The sequence below is a fragment of the Solea solea genome, chromosome 13 (genome assembly GCF_958295425.1).
Source record: "Solea solea chromosome 13, fSolSol10.1, whole genome shotgun sequence".
Taxonomy (NCBI): Eukaryota; Metazoa; Chordata; class Actinopteri; order Pleuronectiformes; family Soleidae; genus Solea; species Solea solea.
This window is the reverse complement of record NC_081146.1, coordinates 18557876-18584812: the sequence shown is the minus strand read 5'-3', so window position 1 is coordinate 18584812 and position 26937 is coordinate 18557876. Positions and strand designations below refer to the sequence as shown.

Genomic DNA, 26937 nt, shown 5'->3' with positions numbered 1-26937 from the left:
ACAGTCTCTGAACATTTTCTATCCAATGAATATCTGGTTTACTAGGCACCCCCCCCCCCCCCCCCCCCCCATAATCAAAGAATAAAATAAAAAGACAGCAATCTTCATATCTAGGTTATCCTTTATAATTAGGTGTCTATGTATCTTATGCCATTTCCCCTGTTTGATAATTGTAGTCCATCCCTTCTAATTTTGCAGAGAGTCAGACAAAATGCTTATTTGTGCCTATCTTCCTTATTAATTCTCCTCACAAATCCTTGATTATTTTCCAATCCTTTTCTCTGATATCTCTGGCTCTGTTTGTCTATTTCACTCACTCCTCCACTGAGCAGTCTGCCTTCCTTCTCAATCGCCTGTTTTGTTTCCCATTTTAATGAACAGTTGGATTCTTTTATTTCTCTACAAGTGCTGGATTTGCCTTATCACCCCCCGTCCCTTTGAGGGTTGCCAATTGGTTTTATCCACGGATGTATCATTTCTTAGGCTTCCTCTTTTTTTCTGCACAAAGAGAAAGAACCACTCCGTCAACAAGCCTCTCCGGAGCCAGAGATTAAAAACCTCAACATCACCTACCTTCCAGCGCTACTCCCAACTGGTTTGTGTAAAACTCAATTAAACTTGTCCCCACTGAATTTCACATTACAGTACATTAAAAGGAAATTCTTCAAGCGTGATGACAAAGCTCAAACCTAGCTTCAGAGCCGCTATTTAGGAGCTTTCCTAAACGTTGTAGTCTTCGGGGTTTTAGCCTCGTGTCGACGCAAAAGGCGCCAAACACAAAGACAAAGAGAGGGTTTTTTTTCTTCTTTTGGACGTGATGAAAAAACAAACTTTATGATGCATTTATTTACAGAAGCGCTCAAAGTCACAGCATCTGCTTGATACAACGCACACAAATGACGAGGCCCGAGTCTATCAATTAGCCCGCAAACCAAAGGTAAAATGCGTCGTTTTTAATGATGAAAGGTAAATAATTTCAAAGCTCACCGGGACATAATGATAGTTGTCAACCGTGTGACATTAGCCATCTTTGTAAAATACAGATGTTAATCTATCGGGAGTTTGCAGTTTTGATCTCAATTTCAGAGCCCCAGTGAGTCGATAGCAATTTATTCCACCGCCTTCATACAATCTGTCAGGGTGAAAAGGGAGTGATCAGTGAAGCGTAACACTGACGCAAAGAAACATCGCAGGTCGATGTGCGTGTTAACTTCATTCACATGCGATAATGTGCTTTCAACTACCTGATAGTAATTCAGGTGGTGGTGGGGGGGGGGGCGATCCTTAAGATGTTGTCAATTTATATAAAGCACCGACTCTTTTATAGTTTGTGTTTTCCTACTGAGTGGGAGTGAATCAGCCCGCACAGAAAATATGGAGGGTTTTCTACAAAGCACAACAAGAGGGGAGAAAGGGAGGCTTGGCTTTGCTTCAGCCAGGTCGGCTTTACAAGAGGAGAATGTGGAGATGCACTCCTCCTCCTCCTCCTCCCCTTCAGTCTTTCTCTTGTTCTCCTCCATGTAGCCATCCCTCCCTGCAGCCCAAGAATTTAAGGGCAGCTTTGAACCCTCTCAGTGTTCCTCGACACTGTACAACGTGTGCGTACGCTCATCTCGCTGTCAGCCACCCGAAGGTGTTTCTCGTGCTGAGATTAGTGGATGAGGTGCAGTCTATGTTTTGGGCCAAACATGCCCATCCTTTGACATGAGGGCGGACTCTGACTCTGACTGGGCTACAGACCAAGATCACTCCCCCTTGTCTCCTCTATTCCCCCCCCCCCACACACACACACAATCCTCTCCAACACATGACATGTGTCACTGCCACTGATCTGCACTGGAAGATACGAACAGTTCAAGGTCAGGGCGAATCCCGGAAAGCAGAGGGAAGGGAGGGAAAAATCTCTAAGACTCTCACACTGAATTTGTCTTAAATACTTAGCATATTTCATAATGTGAACTCTCTATTAGCCAAAGATTGTTGCTGCAGTAATGAAATGGATATGTCAATTTTCTTGTTAAAAAAATAAATAAATATATATATATATATATATTTTTTTTTGTACAGATAAAATTCATGTAATTTTCCTATTTTTTTTCTATTTCACGGCACAATAGGCAGCGAGGAACTAAAGTGATTATACATAGCCAGAGTCAAACTCCAGGGCTGTTATCTGTTATAGTTTAATAAATCAACACAGGGAGAACAAGGGTGCACAGAAATTCTGTTACCATGGAAGAGCTGTTTTTAGAGCTAAGTATGTTTGATAAGATGAAAAAAGGCGATAACATATTTAAACAGAGGTTTGTAAATGGAATACATGGATGGATAAATCAAGAAGTCTCTGTGTGTGCGTGTGCGTGCGTGTGCGTGCGTGTGCGTGCGTGTGTGCGCGTGTGTGCACTCGCACTTCCTGGGCAACAGTGAACTTGAAAGTTTTTTTGCCAGTGACAAAAATATTATACAGACCGAAATGCATGTGAGGCCAGGTTAACTCAGGGGTGTAAAGGGGGTGACCGTGTAATTATTTGCCACTTACAATGTCCTACACTTTAGATTTGTGAGGATGGTGAGCAGAAAATCTGTTTACCATGGAGCCGAGTTCCTCGCGCTGCTCTGTGCGGATGGAGTCTTTGAATAATTCATAGTGAGCCATAGGCATATGCAATTGAAAAGTGTTGGTGAATATCACACCAAATATGGCATCTTCTATTATGTGCAGTGTGCCCGCGATGCCCACAGACCTCACATAATGTAATTGGATAAAAGTCAGATGATGCATATTGGGAAGCTAAATAAGGTGACGCTATTTGTCTGAAATGTGCTAATTGACTCAAAGGCAGCTACAGTAACTGTCTTCATACATTTATCTCCAGCACCTCATTACTTTTTTTTTTGTGTGCGGTTACAAGAAATAAGTGGAATAAATTTACTTCCTGCAACTTGTGTGCAGAAAGCATGACCTCTACCAAGTAATGCACGGGGACCGCGTCTTAAATTAGAAAGTCATTATTGTGATCTGGTCCAGCAAAGATGTTTTTGTTGTCGTCTTGCCTCTTGTCGACAACGTGTCCCGTCAGGATGTTACTGACTGAAACAATATGACATGTGTTTTACATATCAAAACTTCCAAGAGATTTCATCTCCGCTGACAACATTTTTATTGACAGGTAAAGCCATGGAGATTAGACTCGTGTCTAATTAGTCTCCTTCTCCACAGTCGTGTTTACACACCTGAAGCCCCGTGACAGGAGGGTGATCCTCGCAAAGACTCCTGCTGGTGACACCAGTCTTCAGATCCTTTGTGTGAGTAAAAGTAGCTGCAACACTGCAAAAGTTCTCCTTTGCAAACAATAGTACTGAAAATGGTTCTGACGTTTATAATGAATATGTATCAAAAGTAAAAAAAAAACCCAGCTCTATTGAATTTAATTGATATTATACAGAATAACATTAGATTATTACACACATTCAGCTTTTTTACTCATAGTTGGTGGAAGTGGAACAATCCTTTTTCACTATTTTACATAAGGCTACAACTAATTCTTTTTCTCACTCTTTCTCTGTTGGAATTTCTGCATCAATCCATTTGTTGTTTGCGAGAAAATAGATGGCAAAGCGATCCAGGGGTCAAAGCGAGACTCCCCGGTGTCTCCTTTTGTCTGACTAACAATCCAGAACTCTCAATTATTCCGCTTACCTTGATTTCAAACAAGGGCAATGCTGCGAGTCTTCACACGAGTGAAGCAGAAAACCAAATAAATATTTAGTTTCTGATGAAAAACGGCTTGAACAATGATGAATCGGTTATTCAAAACAGTCATGGATTAGTTGTTTTGGTTTAACGGTTAGCTGGTTAATCTATAAAACAATACCTATGCATCTTCTTCTCTTTTTCCAATCACAGCTGTTAGATAAATGTAGAAGCACCACTTGTAAACACAGCCACTTCCATTTCATCACTAAAGGTAACACGGGGATGATGATGGATGTGGTCGCCGCCTCACTGTAGAATGGAGTGGGTAGGTAGGCTTGCTAAATTCCTGACGTGAAATATTACCTGCAGCTCTCAACAGAGCAGACCTGTGTGGATGGTGGGAGAGATAGCATCCATCCATTCTGTATGAGACGCAAACAAACAAACAAAAGCTCCAAGACCCATGACCCGACAATGGAACTACAACTGATAAGTTCCAATTTCTCCCTCTTCTTCTCCTCCTCGCTCTCATTTCTTTGAATAGGGTTTCTCTGCCTTTGGCCCCAGTTTCACCTTGCTACGCCTGTGCCCTTCTATTAAAGGTGGTAATGGCTGCCAACTTCCCTCAGGCCTTCTTTTTAATATTTGTCACTCATGAAAGAAAAAGTGTGGAGGGGTGGGGAGATGATAAATCTTACTTTTGCCAGCTAAGGGCTTCTATCTCCCAAACAGAATAAATTCCAGTCTAAAACACTGCTGTGCGCATTAGGAAGCTGTGGTTTTAAGCCTTGTCCGCCATGATCAAACCAGGATTTATGAAGCATCATAACTCCCGGCAACATCCAGCGGCTTATTAATTTTATATATTTCTGTCCATTCCCTGATATTCCCAGCCTTGACAGTCACTCAAGATAAGCCAAAAGCATTCTGACAGGATGGAGTGTGTATATATATTTTTCACTGTTCTGCTGCTCCCCTCCAGTTGAATAGGTTTAGCACAAACCTTGAGTCTGCCGCCGTGTGATTTGTTCTGTGGCTTTTGTCTTCACTTGCAACTTTCCCATTTATAAGGGCCCTTAAATCAGCCCCTGAACTCTGCTGAGCCGTGAGAACGGGCCAAGCGATGACAGACAAACACACTGGAAACACCTTCTTTTTTTTTTTTTTTTTTTTTTGCATATGTATGTGTGTCTGAAAGTATGTCTAAGCACAGAGGCAGGCAGAAGGTCAGAGGAGAGAAGCAGGTGATTGTCTCCCCTGAAGTATCACAAATGTGATTGAATTTTAATCAAAACATTGATTAATCACCCTTTACACGCCGCCTGCTCTCTGATATGACAAGGCAACATGCTGATAGGGCGTAATATAACTAGAGTCTCCCACTTGATTTAATGTGGCCCACACGAAAAATGAGGAAGAGAGAGAGAGAGAGAGAGAGAGAGAGAGAGAGAGAGGGAGAGGGGGGGGGAGAGAGAGAGAGAGAGAGAGAGAGAGAGAGAGAGAGAGAGAGAGGGCACTTCTTTATGTAATGATCACATATGTTCACATCAATAAAGTGCTAACCCATTAATGGAAACACTACATGAAAGAGGACGCGCCCTCGGTGAGCACAGACATCAGTACCACCTCTAACTCTCCTGACGGCTGCCTCACTTTCTCTGACGTGACGTGCACTAACAGAACAGGATCCTGACAGGCTGCTTTAAGATAAATCCACTAACCTCCTGAACCCCAGTTTCCACCTCATTCTCATTTCTCTCCGAAGTAGCATGTGGGAGGAGTGCCGCACGGACATTTCCCACAATGCATTTTGTTTCTGCTCCTTTGAAGCTGTGCTCAGTGGCTGATGTATTACATCCGACGCAAATGACGTCATACGGATTTCACCACAGTTTGACGTGAACGCGTTTGTTATTTATTTATTTATTTATTTTTTTAAATCGACATCACGCCGCATCATTTCACCGACTCCGTGTTTCACTTCGCCACAAAACTCCGGCAACCCAGAAGTCTTGTCATTTGATATGACTGTCATCATTCAAACGTTAATTTATCTGTAAGTAAAAGAGATCGATAACAGATGAGAATGGAGCAACATTTAAAGACTTTAAAGGTTAACTTGCATTTAATGGAAATGAAAAAACATTATTTTTTGTCTATATTTTATCAATTGTTCCCATAGTAGAGGTTTCTTTTCCAAGTCCCCCACCCATGCCTTTTGAATATATTATTATAAATATCTTCCTTTTAATATCAGTGTACTGTAAGTTATTATTGGTTATCAGTTATCAGTAATGTTTATCCATCATTCTAAAGGGAATGTGAATTTTTTTTTTTACCTTCAAAATGAATATATTGAACACTGGGAGGGTTCTGATAATCTCAGCAGCGGAATTGTTGCAGACAGTGACTGAGCCTCTTCTCTTCTGGAGAAACAGCTGCAGGTCCACTGCTTTTCCAGAAAAAAAAGTAACGCTTCTTCGTATTTTCTGAAACTGTCGGAAATCCTTTTTTTTCCCCACTAGCAAACACAAGCTGTCTTGAAGTCTCCACAAGCTCCTCTCAGAGCCCCAGACTCTGATGCCGCCTCTGATTTTTTTTTGTACCCTGCACATCTTCTTCCACCTTCATTGCTCTTCCAGCTGCCTGCACTTTGGCTACAACCACAGCCCGGGCTAACAGGCCACAGTGGCTATCACACCCAGCAGCGTCTGACTAAGACCCTGGCATTCACTAGCCAGCTCCAACCCCAGTGACTGAAGTATGCAGTGGTGAGGAGGCAGGCAGGATGTAATCTCCAGGAGCTGTTGATACAGGGAAACACACAGGTTTTGGGTCAAAGGGATTAAAATGGCGGAGGCACTGGTTGTAAGAAGCACAGGGGCTGTGGAATAGCGGCGGGAGCAGCGGGCGAGCCACCCCATAACATAGAGTAGTGGGGAGATTACAGGGAAAATGGCGTAAGGGGGATTCCTGTAAGGAGAAGGGAAGGAGTGACTCTGAATGGCATTGGAACATAGCATTAGCACCTGCTATGCAGTGCTATGCAGGCTTAGTGAGCTCAGGGCATCAGGGGAGGTGGTCATGTTTTCTGCTGCTCGGGTGATGCTCCATTTCTATAGGTGACAGGTGTATGGGGGTAACACGGGTGTAGAATGGGGGGGGGGGGGGGGAGGTTGCAGTGTCACTTCTCTGTAACTGTGTCTAAATAATGTCAATCCCAGCGAGAGCAGAAGAAATTCTAATCTTAAGAGGAGGCCAACTCTGCTAGGTAACATCGCAATGAGGTTTCCACTGAGGCCTTCATGCTTATGCAAACCTCACATGGTTTGGATAGAGTTCCATCAACAAAACATGTCAATCACCGCGCCGTGGAGAAGGGGAGAGATACGAGACTGAAACCTATCTCACACACACACCAAAAATACTGTACTCACAGCTTCCATTTCACAGTCTGTGGGAGAGCGGGGTTCAAAAATCTAACATCATTTTTTTTTTTTCTTCAATCCAGCTATCCAAGGGCTCAGATTCCAGTTACATTTCACATTGAATAGACTTGTGTTTCCAGCAGTCTAGACCTCTTCTAGTATGCTGGCTAGTGGAGCGATGACAGATTGGTTTCCACTCACTGCACGGGGGAGCACAATGGAGTGGCTTTGACAGAGTTAAGAGAAACAGTGCATCAGTACACCCTCCCCACCACCTTCAAACCCCCCCCCCCCCCCCCACACACCCAATCTCTCTTTTTCCTCAAACACACGCACGCTCCAACCCACACACACACCCACACACACACACACACACACTCTCTCTCTCCCCTTGGGCTTAGAGAATGGATGGCCCTGTCTGACCTGGACGACACTGATGTCTAGTCCTCCACACTACTGTACCTACAGCACGCCTGTCTGCTCCCACACTCACACACACACACACACACACACACACACACTCACACGCACACAAGGAACAGGGGCACCCATCTCTGTCACCCAGCGCTGACAGGCAGAGGTCAGCAGAGCCCAGGAACTGAAGCAACCTAATGGACGGAGAGTTTAGCTCCTGAGCAGCCAGTATCACTGTCACGATGATAATTTACAGACACAAAATTGAAATCACAAAAACAGGCTGTCACTGCCCTCAAAAAAAACAACAACAATGTTTTGCTTTTGCTTTTTTAAATTTCACATTGTAGTAAAAATGAAAAGCAACACTGTGTTGTGAGAGGTGGGCACTTAGAAGTGGAATATGCATATTTTTGGTTCTCAGTACAACCCAAATCCATAATGACCTGGGAATGAGTCGCAGCAGTCAACACTGCTCAGGGAAAGTCATCACAGTCTTTTTTAACAGGTTTTGGTTTGGTTGTTGGATGTTGTCAAATAATTACACATTTTATATCAGTCGGCGTGTTTACATGCATGTTTAAAGTCCGATTTTAGAGAAATACAGCGCCACCTACGGAGGCGGAGTCAAGCGTACACGGCCAATAAATCGAGTGGAATTGTTGATATGTGACTTAGGTGTCCCAGACATACATACAACAGTTACTACTGTTCATAATGTCATGACCATAACCATAACCAATCATACCTATTATTAAACCCTAGTTTGTTTTTCATGTAACATTTTCACTCAGTACTCCCTCTGTTCTCTCGTCTCAGATTAGCAGACACAAACACTTCAGTATCTTTTTTTACTCAAGGCAACATGAGGCTAGAGACTTAGAATAAAAACAGAGCTGGCACGCTGCATTGCCTAAATGAATGTAAGTGACAGCAGGATGAGCACGGAATGCAATGATGTTATTGTTTCATTTGAATCGGTCATTATCCTCCAAACTAAGAGTCCAGCATTATCTGTGCCTTATCCTCACATTTGCCATTACCTTTAGTATACACTGAAAACACGTGACGACGAGAGCTGTTCCAGTCCAGTCTTTAGTTTTTTGGATCACTGACATTAAAAACTGGCACACTAGACTGTCAAAAACCGACCTTGATTGCAGCTATTCTGGACGTATCTCCACAAATTTCCAAATCGCTACAGCCACATCTTAAAAGCTCATCACGGAAACCAACCTCGTTCATCCCTGTGTCCTTACCCATGGCATTGGAGTTTAAAGAGGGGTGGGAATGACTCAGATCCTTTGACCAGATTGCATGATAAAACAACCCAAAGATAAGGTTCATGTGCTAGAGGTGGCTTGCTGTTGTGCTCCTCCATGAGTTGCAATGAGAAAAGAAAAAACGTGTGATATCACACTGATACGGCACTCTAAAGACTACGAGGCGATGTGTTTTTGTTTTGTTTTTGTGTTTTTTTTTTTCTCTCCACGCAGGTGGATGTACAATCGATAAAATGGATTAGCTGCAAAAGTATGTATAAAGGTTATCGCCGGGTTCTCCTACCTGAACACAGCACCGACCCCCAAAACAATTTTGTAATGTGTCGAGTTATTTCTCCGAGAAAGGAAATCTGATTATGTTTTGCTCGACCTAAAGATTGATTTGCAGTGGTTTGTACATTATCGCAGGAAAAATGGACCCTGCGCTGATAGAACCCACACAACTTGAATGGAATTGTTCTCAGTCCATCCTCTAAGCCTGTGCTATCATTGTAACAGTGAGCGCGTTGTTCCATGTTTTTCTTCCACTAAACTCCTTTTCTTCATTCAGTACGATCATCGCCTCGTTCCATCAGCGCGTCACTTTCACCTGGACTCAGTTTCACTTGTTTAGTTCCACTCGCTGCTGCAGAGTGTCAACCCTCAGAGAGACTTTAACCGTGTGGTTTTCCATCACGCTGACTGACGATCTAAACACCCCTCCACCCCAGTGATTCCTCTATCGCTCTCTCTCCATCTCTTTTGCTCACTCTTTTTCCTTCTCCCTCACACACACACACACACACACACACAACGCACCCACACACACACTCTGTGACCCTCCTCAAGCCTGATAAAAAGACACCCACCCAAAAAAAAAAAGAAGCTATGCGGATGCGTAGCACTTTCCAGCTCTCAGCTTTTGTCTCTGATTATCCCTGCACACACACACACACACACAAACACACACGCACTCTCTCTCTTCCCTCTCTCTCTCCCTCTGACCAATGGCATCCAGCAGCGGGGCTTTATCCTAAAGCACACTGACAATGCTTTTCACACCTACTTACCACAGCAGAGATGGGGGTGGTGGGCTGGATCATACCCAGGCCTAAAAGCAGGCTAAGGGTTTTTAGAAGACACACACAGAATGGACTCTTTAATTACTGACTCCAGATCCTGCAGTAGATTTAACAAAAAAAAAAAACTCGCAGAGGCTTATTTTCATATCCGCAGAATTGTTCAATGAATATAAAAAAAACGGGTCATTGATTACGCTGTTCAAGCCGAGAAGCAAAATCTACAAGTACACACACTATAATCACATTAACTCGCAGTGATTAATGTAATAAAGTGTGATCTTTCTTCCCCATCTGTATTGAACACATTCAATACTGCGGGGACACGCTCCGAATATTAAGACGTGGCTCCTAAAAAATCCACTTAAGCGGTTCTGAGCACAAAGACACGGGAGAAAGCGGTGCAGACAACTCGTATAACATGTTCATACTGTGTAGACAGAGCAAGTGCACACGCACCGACGGGAAAGTGGGGAAAGTAATCAAAAATAATGGCTGCTGATGACTGTGCAGCATTTTGGGGGGGGGGGGGTGCAAGTGACTGTATGTGTGTGTGTGTGTCTCTCCTCCCAGACACACTTTCAGCCCTCCTGCATGATCAATACCAAAGCATTTCTCACCATTGATTATACAATTATAGAGAAGTTAAATCTGTGACACACTCTCATGTCGGAGCGTTTACCAATGCAGCAGCCTGTGGAGATGGAGAGGAAGGAAGAAGCCTCCTCTTCACTCTGTTTCTTCTTTTTTTCTTCCTCTCTTTTAACAAAAAAAATAAAAAAATGCTTAAAGCGAGCACACACTGTAGTCCAGGTACTTCACTCAGATGATTATAATGCCACGAGGGTGCAATACATCACTCTTATTAGCCACACTGGAGCACAATGGTATCATAATTAATGGTCGCAGCAGGATTGAACGCTGCCCTGACATGGAAAAGTGGGCCTACTTAAGCTCTACAAGGCATTTAAATATGCAGAGTGAATGGCACAACCCAAACCCTCGTGCTCTAAGGACAGCCCACGCTCATTAGCCCGACACCCTCTGTGGCACTGATACAAGGACGACGGGCTACACACACACACACATGAAAGAACAGTCGTCTCCCTCATCAGTGTCCATCACTTCTTTTACATTTGCTCCGTGCATTGTTGTTTTTGTCTCTAGGCTTAGTTTGCACAGAATGCAGACGGACAAATATACGTGTCAGCAGCCATTATGTGAATTTTTTTTTGGTGATGCCGTTTGTTTGTCAGTGTGTGCGTTTGTGTGCGTGTGTGTGTGTGTTGGTCGACTGTGGGTGTTGTGGCAGCGTGGCGTCTGCTGCATGTGCTGTGTACCGTCTAGAGGGAAAAGTGCCGGTGCATCGGGGAGAACAATGCACATAAAAGGCTGTCGAAGGAAGCGTCTGAAGCTGATGTCTTTCACGCGGCTCTGAATGGAGCGGCGGCAAAGTGTGTTTGTGTGTGCATGTAGTTTATATGCTTGCGACTGCATGAGGGGGGGGGGGGGGGGGAAACAACCCACCCCCATTTAAACGTACGTAGGGGAGAGACAGAAGGGAATAATGTGTGTGTTCCTGACTATAATCGCACGTGCTTGTGCTTGTGCGGGTGCGAATATTGTCCGAAATAAATGCATTGGATTGCTGAGTCCCCTCAGATCGCTGAATGACTTGGATTTCGCTGTCCTCAAACACTTGCCCCTCCCCCTCCTCCCCCTCCTCCTCCTCCTCCTCTCCATAAAGCCATCTTTACAACTTCTTGCTAATGCGGAAGCTTCGGCAAAAAGACGTGCTACTCAACAGCTGCCAAATGCCTAAACCAGCCTCTCAACCCAGCTCACTCCAGCCTGACCGTACCGAGTCCTTGCGTGGCTCATTGCAATCAATTATTGTTGCAGTGGAATCATTAATAATTTCCTAATGAAAAGATTCTGTTGATCTCTGTTGTCTTTTAATTAAACATAATTAGTCGGCTGCTCAGAGCCGTGGTGGGGACTCCTTTAGGGTACAATTTTGTTTTAATACACTGATAATGAATTTTGTTACATTGTGTCACTTGTTTAGTTATTATTCAGTCACACTATTTCGCTATGTTCCCAGATAACAGATAATAACCCTTCGCACCTCCTGTTCACTGCAGTCTGCTTAAGAGAGGAGGTTTGAAATGAACAATTAAATTCTTGAACTGTAAGAGTCCTCTCATCTCACTAGTTAATGCTGCGCGTTGCCACTGAGCAGTGCAGGGAACAGGGCAGTTTTCTGCTTCATTTCCTGCAGAAAAAAAAGGGAGCTAAAATGTCTTTGTACAGTGAATCTTTGCAAGTCGGGGTTCAAGGAAAAAAAAAAAAAAAAAAAAAAAATTCAAATAGATACTACATCTGTCCAGCCGCTAGACTTCATCTTATGCCTCAGAGGTCTGCGGCTATGGAGCAGTGGAAAGAGCAAATGAAGGTATAAAAAAAAAGGATCTGATTGTGAGGACTCAGAGTATGAAATAATACAAAGACACAACGAGTTATAGCTAATTCCACACCGTCCGGGCTTATGTAAAACGGCCTAGTTACATTGGTCAATTTCCGCACGAACAATGGGCGAAGTTGCTCTGGAGACTTATTGGACAAGCTGTATCTGAATGTGGTCTGGCCTAAGAGGCTTATGGTTGAAAAGTTTAGGTGACCTCTGAATAATGCCACATAATGTTCTCACACTCAGTGTGTGCATAGTTTCAGTGGACTCTGATACCAGGTGACAATGGACTGAGCACAATGAGGTTCACACTCGGATTAAAGCAGGGTTTCTCAATCCTGGTCCTGGGGACCCCACTGATCTGCATGCTTTAGATGTTTCCCTGCTCTAACACACCTGAAAACATCTAATTCATGAAGGGTTGTGGGTCCCCAGGACCAGGACTGAGGAAACCCTGGATTCAATGTATTTAATATAGGTTTCACTAACATTACTTTAAAGGTACAGTGTGTACAATTTAGCATAATTTACTGGTGACGTTGAATGTTACAGATGAATATCCCTGACTTCATCCTTAAATTGCAGGAAAAAAAAATACTGTTGAATGAAATTATTTCACCTAAATTTCACACTTGACCTTTAAAACCACACCTTTGTATCGGTTGGCATTTTCATTTTTCAATAAATGTCAAATTAATTGATTAATTGATTAGTTTGACTGAAATTGATACATAATACGATTCGCGATATGAGAGGGAATTGCACTTTTTTTACATAATTATTCTCATTTTCATTTGAACAACACATTTAAAATAATAACATACTTTAAGAAATATTGCGCCTCCTGTAATTTGAATATCACAGATTTTGATAAAACATTGCGATTTATTGTCTATACAATAAGAAACTATAAAACTTAACTATGGATCGTGACAAGTTGCTGCCACATATCACCTTTACCTTTGTTTTTTTATAACATTAGTTGTTAAAGTCCCTCCAATTGGCAATATTTCCTGTGTCGGTAACATATTCAACAAGGAGACGTTATGTTATGAGGAAGAATCAAAATGAGGCTGCATTTCTGTCTGTGTTAAATCTCTCCTACTCTCCAGCTGTATTGTTTATCAATCTGTTGTTTATCTGTAGAGGAAATTCTCCACTGGTTTCTATCTCTCAGTGTCCCTGTCTGTCATTCTCTCTCTCTCTCTCTCTTCCCCCCTCCTCCTCTTCTCCCCCCACACACACACACACACACTCCCTTGCATTACTGTAACATATAATTACTCTGCAGACTTGCTGCCTGTTTCTATAACTTCAGCTTCAAAGAAAACTGTCGGAGTGTGGAGGAGAGCATTGTGGGAGTTCCAGGTGGATTTCTCGATAATGAGTTAGCGCAGTAGTAGAGTTGAGAGTTTTAGTAATGGCTGGCTGCTAAGGCTCTTCTTGGGGGTTTAATGTAAAACAAACAGGGCCATGCTGACAGCCTGGGAAAAACAGATATTGCACATTTAAAAACTTCCACTTCAGGGCTCTCGCTGCCACTCATTTAAAGGAAGGGGAATTCAAAGAGGAATTTATATTCATGAAAAGACGGTGAATGATAATTTGAGACATTAAAATGCCTCGAACATTACTCGTGGTCTTTCACTTCTAATTTTTTTTTTTTTTTTTTAATATTCCTGTCTTTCTGTTCATCTGGATAAAAAATGATAGCGATTGGACAGCAGCATACAAAACAGTGAGAGAACACATTTTTTTTTTTGCTGTTTATTATTATTATTATTATTATTATTATTATTATTATTAGTAGTAGTATTATAGGATCCAAACACGAGGCGAAAACAATCCACACTTGACACTATAGTTAGCTTGTCTTGGTGCTGATGTCCAGGGGCACCCCTTCAGGGACTGGACTACACCACCCTGCTGCTTGTTACACATTGCCACTGCATGTATTATACATAACACAGTGCTGGAATACAACTCTCAGGGGAATCATTTTGCTGAATCCTGTTACCTCTCCCTCTCTCCCTCTCTCCCCCTCTGCACACATTTCCTCTGACTCCCTGAATGACAAGTTTTGGGGGATAGTGGCTGAGCAGTTGTAGAAAAATGTAATGCAGAAATCACAGGACAGAACGCCGAACAGTAAGCCACAGCCACTCAAACCAATCACCAGGCCACACTTAAAGATACTGTCCTCCCCCCATAGATTCACACTGGCAAGCGTCCAGAATGAACTGCTACTATCTTTTCAGGCAGCCATAAAGAAAGCCTAGACCAGTGGAACGTGAGCCAAAGCATATTCTGCAAGCATACTGTGTATTGAGATATTCACTGTTTTCCATAAGTAATGCATCTCAGAGAGCAATGAAGCAGCCAAGAGAGGCAAGACAGTACAGGGGTGAAGATATAAACAATCTGGGCCTCAGCCTTTTTCGAGGTGGGAACAAAGTTGTTGTTGGACTGAGGAGCATTTTCCTGTCAGTCCACGCTGGTGTCGACATGATAAACACAGCACCAAACAACAACAGCAACACACACACGACTGCAGTTAAAATACCAAACTCGACACTGAATTTGACAAAGTTTTGATATTTTTAGCACGGCGACATTCAATTTCAGTGTCACCTCCAGAGGGTGCACACACACACACACACACACACACACATACATGCAGATTGGAATATTTAACAGAGGGCAATGAAGAAGAATGTGTGGTCTAAATTGAGTCTGGATGCAACGGCTCGATGCCATCAAACACTTCAACACTTTCTGAACTAAATCCAAGTCTACCCTAAAAAGAGACGTCGCTAGGAGCAAAAAATGTGGAACCATTTTGGTCAAAAAAAAAAAACCCAACACCCGACCAATTTCATCCAAAGCTCGGTGGCAAAGTTACAACAAAGGTGTCGGAGTCAGGTACGGGTTCACACAGCGTGAATATTTTTTTTTAAACTTGTGGTGGCATGCGCCTCAGAATCCAAAGTAAAGTGGATTGACTGAAATTGCCAATTCCTCTAATAACTTATATACTAACGTCCAAAGGAGCCGAATTGAACATCATCTGGTGTGCGTTTGACGTTGTTGTTGTTTTCAGCTCAGTAATTGTGTCACCGCTACCATAAAGCGACAAGATAATTTACACTGACTGTGAGATTTAAATGAATTCTTTTGCATTATCGTGTTTCATCAGTTGGCAAGTGTGCTGCTGCTGCTGCTGCTGCTGCTGCTGCTGCTGCTGCTGCGGCTGCGGCTGCTGCTCGTGGAGGATTTAGAGGAACGACCTGACACATTGCAACACAGAACAACTCTCACAAGGGGAAGTCTGGAGATGTCATTGTGTTTAATTTAATAAGGTCAAAGCAGAAGCAACAAACAAAGGACGCGCCAGTGGCACATAGCTGAGGTGATGACGCCACATCAGTACACGTGTGACGAGTGGCAGGAGAAATTCTCCACATTGAACCAAAATAAAAAAGTGAGAAATCCCCGTTATTGCCCCCTTTTTCTTTTTCTTTTTTGTTTCATACAGTCAGTCTCCGGGCAAAAAAAGATTAGAAGATTTTAAAGAAGTGCATAATCTTCTTTAACAGCTTATCAAAACTTTAATGATTTGGTGATAAAGAGCACAAAGTTAAGTAGCCGGTTAAGAGGATAACTCCCCAGTGCAGTCTAGTGATTAGTAGATGAGAATTGGGAGACTGGAAATCCGGGTTGCAAATCCCACTCCTGCCATTTATTCACTTTGAGGAAAAAGGAGCTCCATTTCAGCTTTGGGGTTATTGTCACGCGGTAATCATTTTTGAAAAGTGATAAATGGAGCTCCTTTCTTGCACTCTTTTGGGATCCAAAACACATCTTTATTTACGTGTTTATTTTTGCAATGTCACCCTGGTGAACACCCGTCAAGACCCAATTATAGACGATACAAATGCTTTCATGTGAAGTGAAGCTATACAGGCCGCGGTGTCAGGCCTGTATACCGTTTAAACATCTCCCCATTCAGTGAGCAACAAACTCAGCTCTCTGCACATCAATGTTGGGCCGTTTTAATGAGGCTTTTCCATCTGGACACAATGCAGCCGACTGAGGAGTTTATTTTGTATGTCAGTGGTGTTCATGTAATTTTAGGGTCAATTTTGAGTGAACAACATGAATTTTACAACAATTTTCCCCCCTCACATATTTACATAAATCCCTTTCTAGCCGGGCTTGTATGGATGACTGATTTGTTGAAGATATACAGCTAAAGCTTTGCAGAATTAGTGCGAGAACAAATGAAGCAAAATGGCAAACCCATCTCCACTCGTGCTTCGCCTGGTATCTACTCTGAGATAGGGATTCACTTAATATAAAAGAGAAAAAAGGGGCATTAATTACCTTGTGAAATCTAAAGACCATTAACTCTGTGTGTCAAGTGATGTTTCTCAGTTCCTAATCAGAGTTATAGTGATATAAATTACTCTTTGGATGAGCAAAACAGATATGGTGTGAGAACGGCGTGCACGCATGTCTTTGTGTGTGTCCTTGTAGGTGTGTGTGTGTTTTTGTTTTTTTTTTTGCAATTATTTGTGTGCGTTTGTGACTTTGAGAAGCAAGGAGAGCGAGAAAGAGGAGAGAAAAAGTAGGAGACAGAGGGAAAGAAGGGAGGGAGGGAGGGAGGGAGGGAGGGGAGGGAGACGGGCAGGAGTGGAGAGGATGGAGAATTGTCAGTGTCTTTGCAGCGCTGCTGTGGCGTGGTGTGTTGCGCTGCGGAGAGATAACAGGATGCCGGCGCTGCTTGCTTACCTTTGCTGTACACCACACAGTTGTTTTTGTTGTCTTCCGCTCCCTGCCAAGTCACATCCAGCAGCCACCTGGGGCCGGCGCTCAGCACCACTGGGACCGTGCTCTTCGTCTTCTGGACAGCAACAGATAACAAACACTAATCATTTGCTCATTTTGCTGATTAAAGAAACATTAATAACCACAGAGTTATGCTCTCCGGTGTGCTGCTCCAAATGGACACAAACACACCATTTCACCAGAGCTCAAGTGCGTGCATTTGTGTGTGATCTGTGGCACTGTTTGGAATGGTGACAAATGAGCCTGCACTGTATAAAAGAGGAGGAATTCTCATGCAGGATTGAAAAACCCAGGGATTCAGCAGCATCAGATCTTTCAGATTAACAAGAACATCTCAGGTGTCTGGGAATTATTGTGGGAAAAAAAGAAAAAAGTCTTGTGACTCTTCGAGAGGAAGAAGCGAGCGTTCAGCAGTGAACTTTGGGCACATTGTGCCTCGCTATCACCATGATCTCACTATTTCCTGAAACAAGCAGGGAGGAATTTAAAGAATCAGTATCCATTTCAAAGGGCGATTGAGGTTAGAGTTTTGATAATGTGCTGGAAAATTATTCTGAGTGTGTAAGGTCATTTTTCTTCTCGGTCAGAGGTCAAAAGCAGAGTTTTATTTCTCAGAAAGGAAAAAAAATAATAATAAAACAAATAAACCAGTGAGATAGAGTACAACATCCACTGTAATAGATTCACATGCAGCAGTGTCACCAGATTTGCCTCCTCTATTCATCCTCGTATGATTTCTTGTATTTCATTTTATTTTGGTCTGTTTCATTTTTGTGTTTTGCAAAATAGTGCACTGTTGATGTGTGTGGGATATTATTTTTTTTTTTGAGAGGAGGCAGTGGAGTGTTGGTAACAGCATCTCAGGCAGCAGGGTACAGTAGCCTGTTACTAAAAGGCAAAATGTCAGTATTTCAAGGCCATTACTTCTGAACCCCGGGGCCCTCCTTCATTAGGATGTTACAGAAATAGTTTAGGTAAAAGAAAATGGGTTGGGGTGCAATCTTGACACTTCATTTCTTTTTTTTTTTTTCCATCTGAGGCAGGCAGTGACAGCACACTGTCCATCTGCCTAATACAGACAGAGAAACACTAGTCCTCTCCTGTGCTTTTCACTTATTTCTCCCCCGCAAAAGGCAACAACCTTCAAGGATAAATGCAAATGTCATTTGAGCATGTTAAAGGTCTGAATTGGCACAGATATGCACAAGAGATGAGCACTGTGCTCCGGCAGTGCGCCTGCATATGCCCCCCTCCTTCCTCCTCGTCCTCCTCCTCCTCCTCCTCCACCACCCGCCCATTTCTCTTTTCATGAACTCTATCTAGTCGGAGGCTGGAGGACATACAGATTTTTTTTTTTTTTTTTTAAGAAAGAGAGAATTACTCCCCAATAGCAAAAACATCTCAGAGCAGGGATAAGAATCAGTTCGGATTTTTTTTTTCGCCAGCAAAATTAGAAAAACAAATACATTAAATAAAGTAGTCCTTACATATGATATATGTATGTGTATGTATATATACATATATATATATGTATATGTATATATATATATATATATATATATATATATGTATATTTATAGCTCTGCACATTGGCAGACCACAGTGCCAAACTGATCAAACACGGACAGAAAATTGTGTCTATTGATATTCTTATTCCTTCTTCTGGCATCTTCTTATCCTGTCCTGGCAGCAGATGAGAGAGGACCTCTGTAATTCAAGCCGGCCACGATTTCACATTTCAAATTAGCCTCACAATAAAGTCTTCTATCTGGCTAACCTGAAAATCTCACACCCCTGTCAAAGGAGCAGTGCAGACCGGCCGATTGTTGCTAGGGCGACTATCTGAAATGGGAATCAGATTAACCCTTTCTTAGATCTCCAGACTGGTGCCATCTCTTATTCAGCAGCGAAAGGCCCCTCTGTCGTCCCTCTGAGACTCTGGGAATTCAGGATATTCCAGCTGCTCTTAATGTAGCCAACAGGGACACAATACCATGTTAAAAAAAAAAAAAAAAGAATCTTCCCAGAAGAATTTACTTTTATTAATCATAATTGTTCCGATTGGTTTTTGCCTCTGATTGCAACTTCTAAATTCTAACTCAAAAGTATTGTGCATTATTTTTGATTAAATTATCATTTATTATGTTTCCTTTTTTGCGTCCCCTTTTGTTGGGAGCTGAGCAGCAACAAGCAAGTGCAGTCCCTCCGTGCAGATTTACATAATGCATCTATCGCGACAATGGCGGCCAATGTTCTGCACGAGCACGCTGCGTGAACCAGATGTCACAAAAACAAAGACATGCAGGAGAGCAACTGCACGCACAACGCAGTCAGGATTAAGACAGAATGGCGTCACTGTGGGGAGGAGCAAATGCAAATGAAAACATTTGAACAGCCCGATCAGCTGGTCCAAGTGGCCGAGTGCAGGAGAAATAAAGACTGACAGGCAGAAAATTACAATTTCCCTGCAGCGACGGAGTATATGATGAAATGGTTTAATAAAAAAAAAAAAAACAAGCTCACATCACAGCGTATGACTCGGGGATGTGACGTATGGAAGCTCTTTCCTGTCCAAAACAGGATTTTGAGTGCTGACTTTTTAGAATGTGCTGACGCCTAATTCACTGATAATCGTATGAGTTACTTATTTGTATTACACACACAAAGGAAAAACAGTCCTACTTATCAAATGGTTTATTACATTTTTAATAAATATTAAATAAGAATCAACAAGAAAATAATAATAATAATAATAATAATCTTTATGGAGCTGCAGTGTTATGTACCAGTTCACAGTGTATTATCCCTGTCAGAGCCAGTAAAAAACCCTCTGGCCTTCTTCTCCATGTAGTGTGTTATGGTTTATCCACCCACTGCCTTCACTCCAGTGGTTTCAATACTGTATTTTTACACCCCCCCCCCCCCTCTCTTGAGCTCTGTTACCGCTCGTCGTGTAAGAGATACAGTGACCAAAACAGTGTAGTCAGCGAGGAAGTGATTACAAACTGATGCTCCAAATTCGCTATAAAATGAAAATCAATATTTCCACAAGTTGCTGCAACATAAAAGATAACCTTCATTGATTTTTCTAGACTTAGGCCTCTGTGATAAAATCTAATATAAATTTTCAGCCACACGGATTTGGATCAGAGCGGCGCAGGGGCTGAACGATAAGTTCCGTGCACATTTCTCAGACTTGGATTTTTTTTTTTTCCAGCCCTCCCTTTTTCCTTCTTCCAAGGCAGAGCTGTACTATTTATAATTGGTCCTGTGTGAGCAAAAGCTTCTATCAGGAATCTGTTCTAATTTTTATTACTGAGAAGCTAAAGCCTGTTCCAGATAATTTGGAAATTTCAGGGGAATTGTGATAGAGCTGATGGCACAGCCGGACTCACTCCAGAAAGGATCTAACCTGTAATAGCCTCTGTGGCTGCGCTGATTAAATGTTGCCATAGATGAAAGACCTGCCATCACCGCAATAAATTAACCAATCACACAAATCCCAAGTCGCTACTAATCCCTCCTTGATACCATGATCCTCTGATCAGCTGAAGGAGGTGAAGAAGAAAGTGGCTTGTGACACTCAGCCTTCCTATAACTCCCTGCTTCCCTGTGTAAACATCAAGCTAATGATATCACCGCTGACCATTTCACCACCACTGGCTACTCTTAACCTGCTTCATGGTCAGGGCAGGTGAAATCGATACAAACCTTGGTGAGAATGATTATTTTCCTCATCGCAGCTTCTTCTTCTTCTTCTTCCCTGCCTCCACCAAGGTCACTGACTGGCACTGTATCTTGTCTTGATCCCACAGCTGCAGGATTTAGACAACTGAGAGATCAAAACCACTCTGTCTGAATATCTTAAGACATTCATTGGCTTAACATCCTGCTTTCAACACCCACTTGGTGTGGAGAAGTGCCATTTTGAGACAAAGACACCAGTTGAAATATTTCAATAATAGCGTAGACGTCTTTTAAATACTGTTTTCCTCTATTTTGTCCTCAATAAACAACAAGTTCATTTTACCCCCCACTGTTCTCTCTTTCTACACATGACCTTGTGTCCACGTCCGAGCGACATAGTCATTTCAAAGTGACACGACTTGCGGCATAAATATGACAACAAAAATAACAAGCTTATGTATGGAGTTATACCAAGTTTATATGTTCTCTGTTTCTAACATGGGAGCGGGGATAAAGGATTTGTACCTGTTTTACCAGTCAGTTTACAGCAGACAGCACACTCACACCTTGATAACGTCCATTGCAATTAGTTGTTCACTGCGATGAAACAAATTGCATGTGGTCAACTGGAAATTTCATTAAGGGAGATTTTCCTCTAGCTCTCGTTATCGCTCTGCGTATTAATATTTTCTTAGCCTCAAGGATGGCTGAGTTTCAAGGGTCTTTTTTTTTTTTTTTTTTTTTGAATAAAGTGGCCAAAGCTAACCTCGCGGTCGGTGTTCTCCCACTTCTGTGCATGCTGGGGGAGAAGCAGCATATATGCTTGGTTAGGAGCTGCATATTCTTTTTTCTGCGCGCCCTGAAATAAGACTCTCTGTCAACATCCTACATAAAGTGGGAAATACCTCAATTTCTCAAGTCTGCTTTTGTGTCGTTTGCTCCTCTCCTAAATGGCCATGGTTACATCTGCTTAAATGAAAAGATACCTACAGTACATACATACTGCCTCGACCCCCCCCCTCCCCCCGCTCCCTTTGCCAATCTCCCTCTCTCTAAGGCTATAGCATCTGCTATTGGGAGACTAAATAACAGAAATATGCAGGAATTGCACACTAATTCCCTTTAGAGATAGATCTTGGCTGGTGCTCTGTCATAAATCAGAGAATTTCGATATGAAATGAGGCAAGCTGCTCTAATCATTTCTGCATTTCAAATTGGATCACCGGCTCAATCGCTTGGCTTTTAAACTGCTTGCCTAAGAGCAAATGTGAGGTGGGAGATAATTCAGCCGAAATCTCTGCCTGCTCTGTGCGGCAGTTAGTTTACTGCTTGAGTGCAAGAGAATGCTTTTTTCTTCCCTTAGCCCATCTTTCTCTTTTCAACTTTGTTAAATTGACTTTTCATTTTAAAATCGATTAAATTGAAAGGGCTGCCGCTGTTCCCGGAATCTTTAAAGGGACACCCATCACTGTGCGCATGTGCCTTTATTTGGCTGCTGCTATCATGGCAGCGCTTTGGGGAATAAATATTTTCTCATTTAAATCACCTTTTATCCTGCTGACTGGACTCGAAGCATCAAAGTTCATGTGCTACATTAGCTATTACTTATTTCACTCCATTTAAATGCTCACAGCGGCTGTAGTTGTGTGGACTGTGGGTGGCATTGCATTATTACTGTATGTTCACCACAGATTTCTAATGAGGCAGACGATTCAGTGGTTTTTTAAATATTATTATTAAGGAGCAATGCAACATTTCTGGTGGAATACATATATATATATTAATATTCTTAAAGTGAAAAAGCATATGTTGCTTTTTAAATCGGGGAGGAGAGAAGTGTAGAATAGACATTCACAGGAAGACGAGGGACTCAATCCAGACTCCATTCTTCAAGACCTTCAGGCACACCAAGGTGCTCCAGCTCTAAAGCCAAACAGTTTAGTGTAAGCTGTTACCTGCCCTGAAGACAAGCAACCCTCTTTCTCCACCTCTTGCCTTACTTCCTTTCCTTTCTTTTCTTTCATTATTTTCCATTTCTCTTTCTAGCCTTTCCTCTCCTATGCTTTACCGCTCCCTCTTTTTTATTTCCTTTACTTACCCCGCCACCTCTGTCCTCTCCTTTTTGTTTCCTTCCCTCTCCTTCTCCCTTTCATCTCCTCCTTGTCATCTCTCATGTTTCCCTCTCCCAGGCAGCACTACTATTTGAATCATCTTCCCTTCTCGCGCCATCTTCAGCCCCTCAGCATCAAATTACAATGTCCCCAACTTTCTTTGTAGTGGGGAATGTTTAATTCAGCGTGCGCGTGTCTCCTGCCATAACTCTGCGGCGTGCATATGTCCTGAGAGCTATTTACAGTTGTAAACAAGACAAAGTTGAATTTGTAATGTACGTGCTCCGGGGATTATTCGCGTCTTGGAGGCAGAGTGTACACGCATTTCTTGTGTTTGGCTTTGGTCAGAGGACAGAACAGTCCCGTCGCTCCATTGCTCACCGTTTGAATTACTCAAAATTTCCCATTTGAATCCAATTGGGAAGAACTTGTTTGATCTTTTGCATGTAAGTTAGGGCTGACACCCCGAGCAGCGTGAAGCCATGTGAAGGAACATAATAGGGAACTTGGAGCCAGTAATGTTCACCTGTATGGATATTACCATGGACCCTGGGGGTCGTGGTGGCAGGTGGCGTATTCTCTGGACGGAACCACTATTTCTCTGTCGGGAATAAACACGCGGATGGGGGGGGGGGATTTCTTCAAAGTGGAAGAAGGGAGTCAATCAGTCAATAGGGTCACAACAAATCCCCGCTCTCATAAGCACACATGGAAGACTAGGATCAGTCACAGGCAGTAAATAAAGACAACAATAAAATAGTAGGCATGATGCCGGAATAAAGCCCCCCTGACTTTAGATAAACCCCTGTTCCTCCTCTAGGTATTGGATTTTAATATTCTTTTGAACTTCCTTCTCTTTTCTTGTGCAGTTGTAAATTTCATGTTGCATTAGAGTGGCATCTACTGTATGTGATTTTGTATTTCAGGCGACTCTCTCAGCCAATCTCGGCTCCTAATTCAAAAAGTGAGCGCTGTTAAAATCAGTGTGCTCGGGATAATGCACCTGTACACACAGAAGAAAGTGCAATTCATTAAAAGGAAAAAAAACCAAAAACATTTAGGCCAAAGTAATGATGAACAAACTGAACAAAGTGATGTGATCAATCACATATTCCACTTGAGAATGAGACAAAATGAGTAATGGGGGTCTCACTAAATCCACCGTCAAAGTCCAACAATATTTACATCAAGTTAAGTAAATAAGATAAAGATGGCCAACGTGGCCCCCACCAACTGCATTAGACGTGAACTCTCTTATCAGAGTCTCAGCACATGCACTGTTAAAAGATGGGTTTCCTGAGCTGGAAGTGGTTTTTGTTACCCAATTAGTTTGCTGACGGCCCTGTAGCATAATATTGCTGCTTTGACAGACTCATGCACATCCATCTAATGAGGCACTGCTGGACCACCATGGAGTGAATGGACACTGTCCAGACCTTCATCTCCTGCAGCACCTATCAGCTTTGTTATCTTCACTTATCTGTTTTTGGTCAGAAGACTTGAACATTTTTGCTTGGTTGTGCATCCACACAGAGTTATTTAAACAGGCTTTTGTCTGTGCTAGGCCCCAAGCCAACTAGGACTGAGGATCAGAGGGCTAAGGCCAGGACAGGGGGGACAGCGAGGAGTTATCAAGGTCTACCAGCAGGGGTTTGCTTCCCTGCAGGGTGGCTGTCCTTTCTCTGAGAGAGGTAATGCAAGCAGAGCCTCTGTGCTTCTCCACTTCCCCCACTTGTCGAGGCATCACAATTCTCCCTGTACACAATTTAAATTGACTTTTGACAGTTTTCGCACTTTGATTCAATCTGATAATCATCACTAGAAATGTGCCACTGCTAGACGGGGGAGTCTTGATTTGTAAAGGTCAAATGATCATTGCTTTTATGACAAAAACATATATATTTTTTTATTTCTCTTAACATAATAGGTCCATAGTGTCACGTGTGATTATAGCCATCCGTTTCCTTTGGAGCTATACATTGCAAAAGCAATACGACATATTTCCATTTAATACGTGACCTCTTCACCGTTTAACAAAGGAAGTCAAAGAGGATAGTCTTCAGCCATGTGTGCACATTCAACAAGAGCAGGTTTGATTGTTGTTATTGAATATTGAATTGAATATATATTTTGAATAGGCTGAAACCTTTGGGATCCCCCACTGTAAATACCATGTGATGTGATTTTGGAAATGTTTTAAAGACCAATTTCACTTGCTTTCTAACATTGTGCTTATTATCTCTACAATGTGGTTAACTACACAACTTTCACCAAAACCCTGCCTCTGACTTTGAACTGGAAAATACAAGAGGACTACTTGCTTGCAAATTGGGGATTATCTGCATCCATTCTGAAAACAAAGTTGTTTCAACATATTCTGAGTTCCAGCCATGACAGTGACAGATGGCAAAGCAGCTGGCATCACTCAACTTTGTTTCACTTTTCGTTCTTTTTTTTTTTTTCTTCCTTCCTCTGCCTCATGAGCCTTTCCTGCAATCGAGGTCTACTGTGTATTGAAGTGTTGGATAATCATTCATTTGGGAAGACATGCTGCATATTGTAATACAGGATGATACGGGTGCAATCAGGAACTTTGAGCTTGACTATTGTTGCCTGTCAAACTAACATTCTGTAAAGAGGGAAAGCCTGCTTTGCTTACTTTAAAACAGGGTGAATCACAGCGAAAGGATCATCTTCTGTGAGCAGTAATTCAAAATTCATAAAACTTTGAGATAAGTGTGTGCGTAAGTGATAGTGTGTGACTGCAAAGTGTTGTGCTACCCCAAACGGAACAGTTGTTCATGAATGTTAATGCTCATATCAAGCTGTTGACAACATACAGGAACCATAAGCGCGCACATACTACGTCTCCTCAGTGTGACAGTTTGCTCGCCACACTGTGTTGCCTCCTGACGGGTCACTGTCTGACAGCAAACACCCAGAGAGATCGGCTCACCGACCTCTGAACTCCACCTCCCCACACTTTCACTGAGCTTTCGCTGGTCCCGCTCTGCCGTTGCTGAATGAATGATGACTTGAACAAGACTGTTGCAGGTAGACAGAAGCTTGTTTGCCTGTCACAGTTACAGTATACCTTATAGTTGCAGAATAAAATGGTCAAATCTGCACTGTTTGTGAGGATTGACCCTTGTTTCAGTGTATGATGACGTACATTTTAAATTATAGTGGCAGAAATTTGAATATTCAACAACTTTTGTGACTTCTGTAACATTTACAATAAATGCCTTCATTGCTCTGCAGCATAAATTATCGAATGGACTAGACTGTGATACATGTGTTTAATATTTCAATTATATACTGGAAATACATAACATTTCAAATTGTAATCATATAATTATTAAAAATCTTAACCTGACTATAACTAAATGTAGTGGGGTAGAAATAATAGCATGTTCTCCTGTAATTTGATATTGTCAGTGTTTGATTTGTTAAATTGAGAAAAACATGCTTTGTTTGTATTAATTTGACACAAATACAGTCCCGATCACAGTACCAACTGCTGTCATTTTAACAAGAGACTGGTGTATTTCATGTTTTTTCAAAGCTACGCTTACAGTGCACAATTTGAACAGTCGGTTTATTGATTAATGAACTGACACTACTTTGAATCATAGTTCCAATGATCCCCATCTTTGTATCCGTGTTTTGATCTCGTCAGTGTAAATTTGGCATGTCTAAAGAAAGCATGCAGCCATTACAGTGGGCACAAAGCAAATCAGTGAGTCCTGCTCTGCTTATCAGCAGACCTGCCATATCAGTTTGGGTAGTTGTGTTGTGATGTAAGGACGGCGAAATGTCAGGTTCACTTGTAGATCAAGTCAACCATGCATTATCTCTCAAACAGTGGTGCTTGGCTGTGGAGGTAATAGCTCCGACGAACTGACTGACTGCATCACAGCTAATACATGGAGCTGTGGGTG

The 26937-nt window shown here is 42.3% G+C and overlaps 1 protein-coding gene across 2 annotated transcripts in view; it reads right to left on the bottom strand.

Annotated features, from left to right (window-relative positions):
* Positions 1-26937, bottom strand: part of zfpm2a (zinc finger protein, FOG family member 2a) — a 113540-nt gene that overhangs the window by 25114 nt on the left and 61489 nt on the right. The window contains exon 5 of one of the 2 annotated variants that reach the window (XM_058648140.1): positions 17142-17253. In XM_058648140.1, the coding sequence (XP_058504123.1) occupies positions 17142-17253 (112 nt within the window). The remainder of the gene's footprint in view (positions 1-17141; positions 17254-26937) is intronic. The other variant, XM_058648141.1, reaches the window with a different exon arrangement.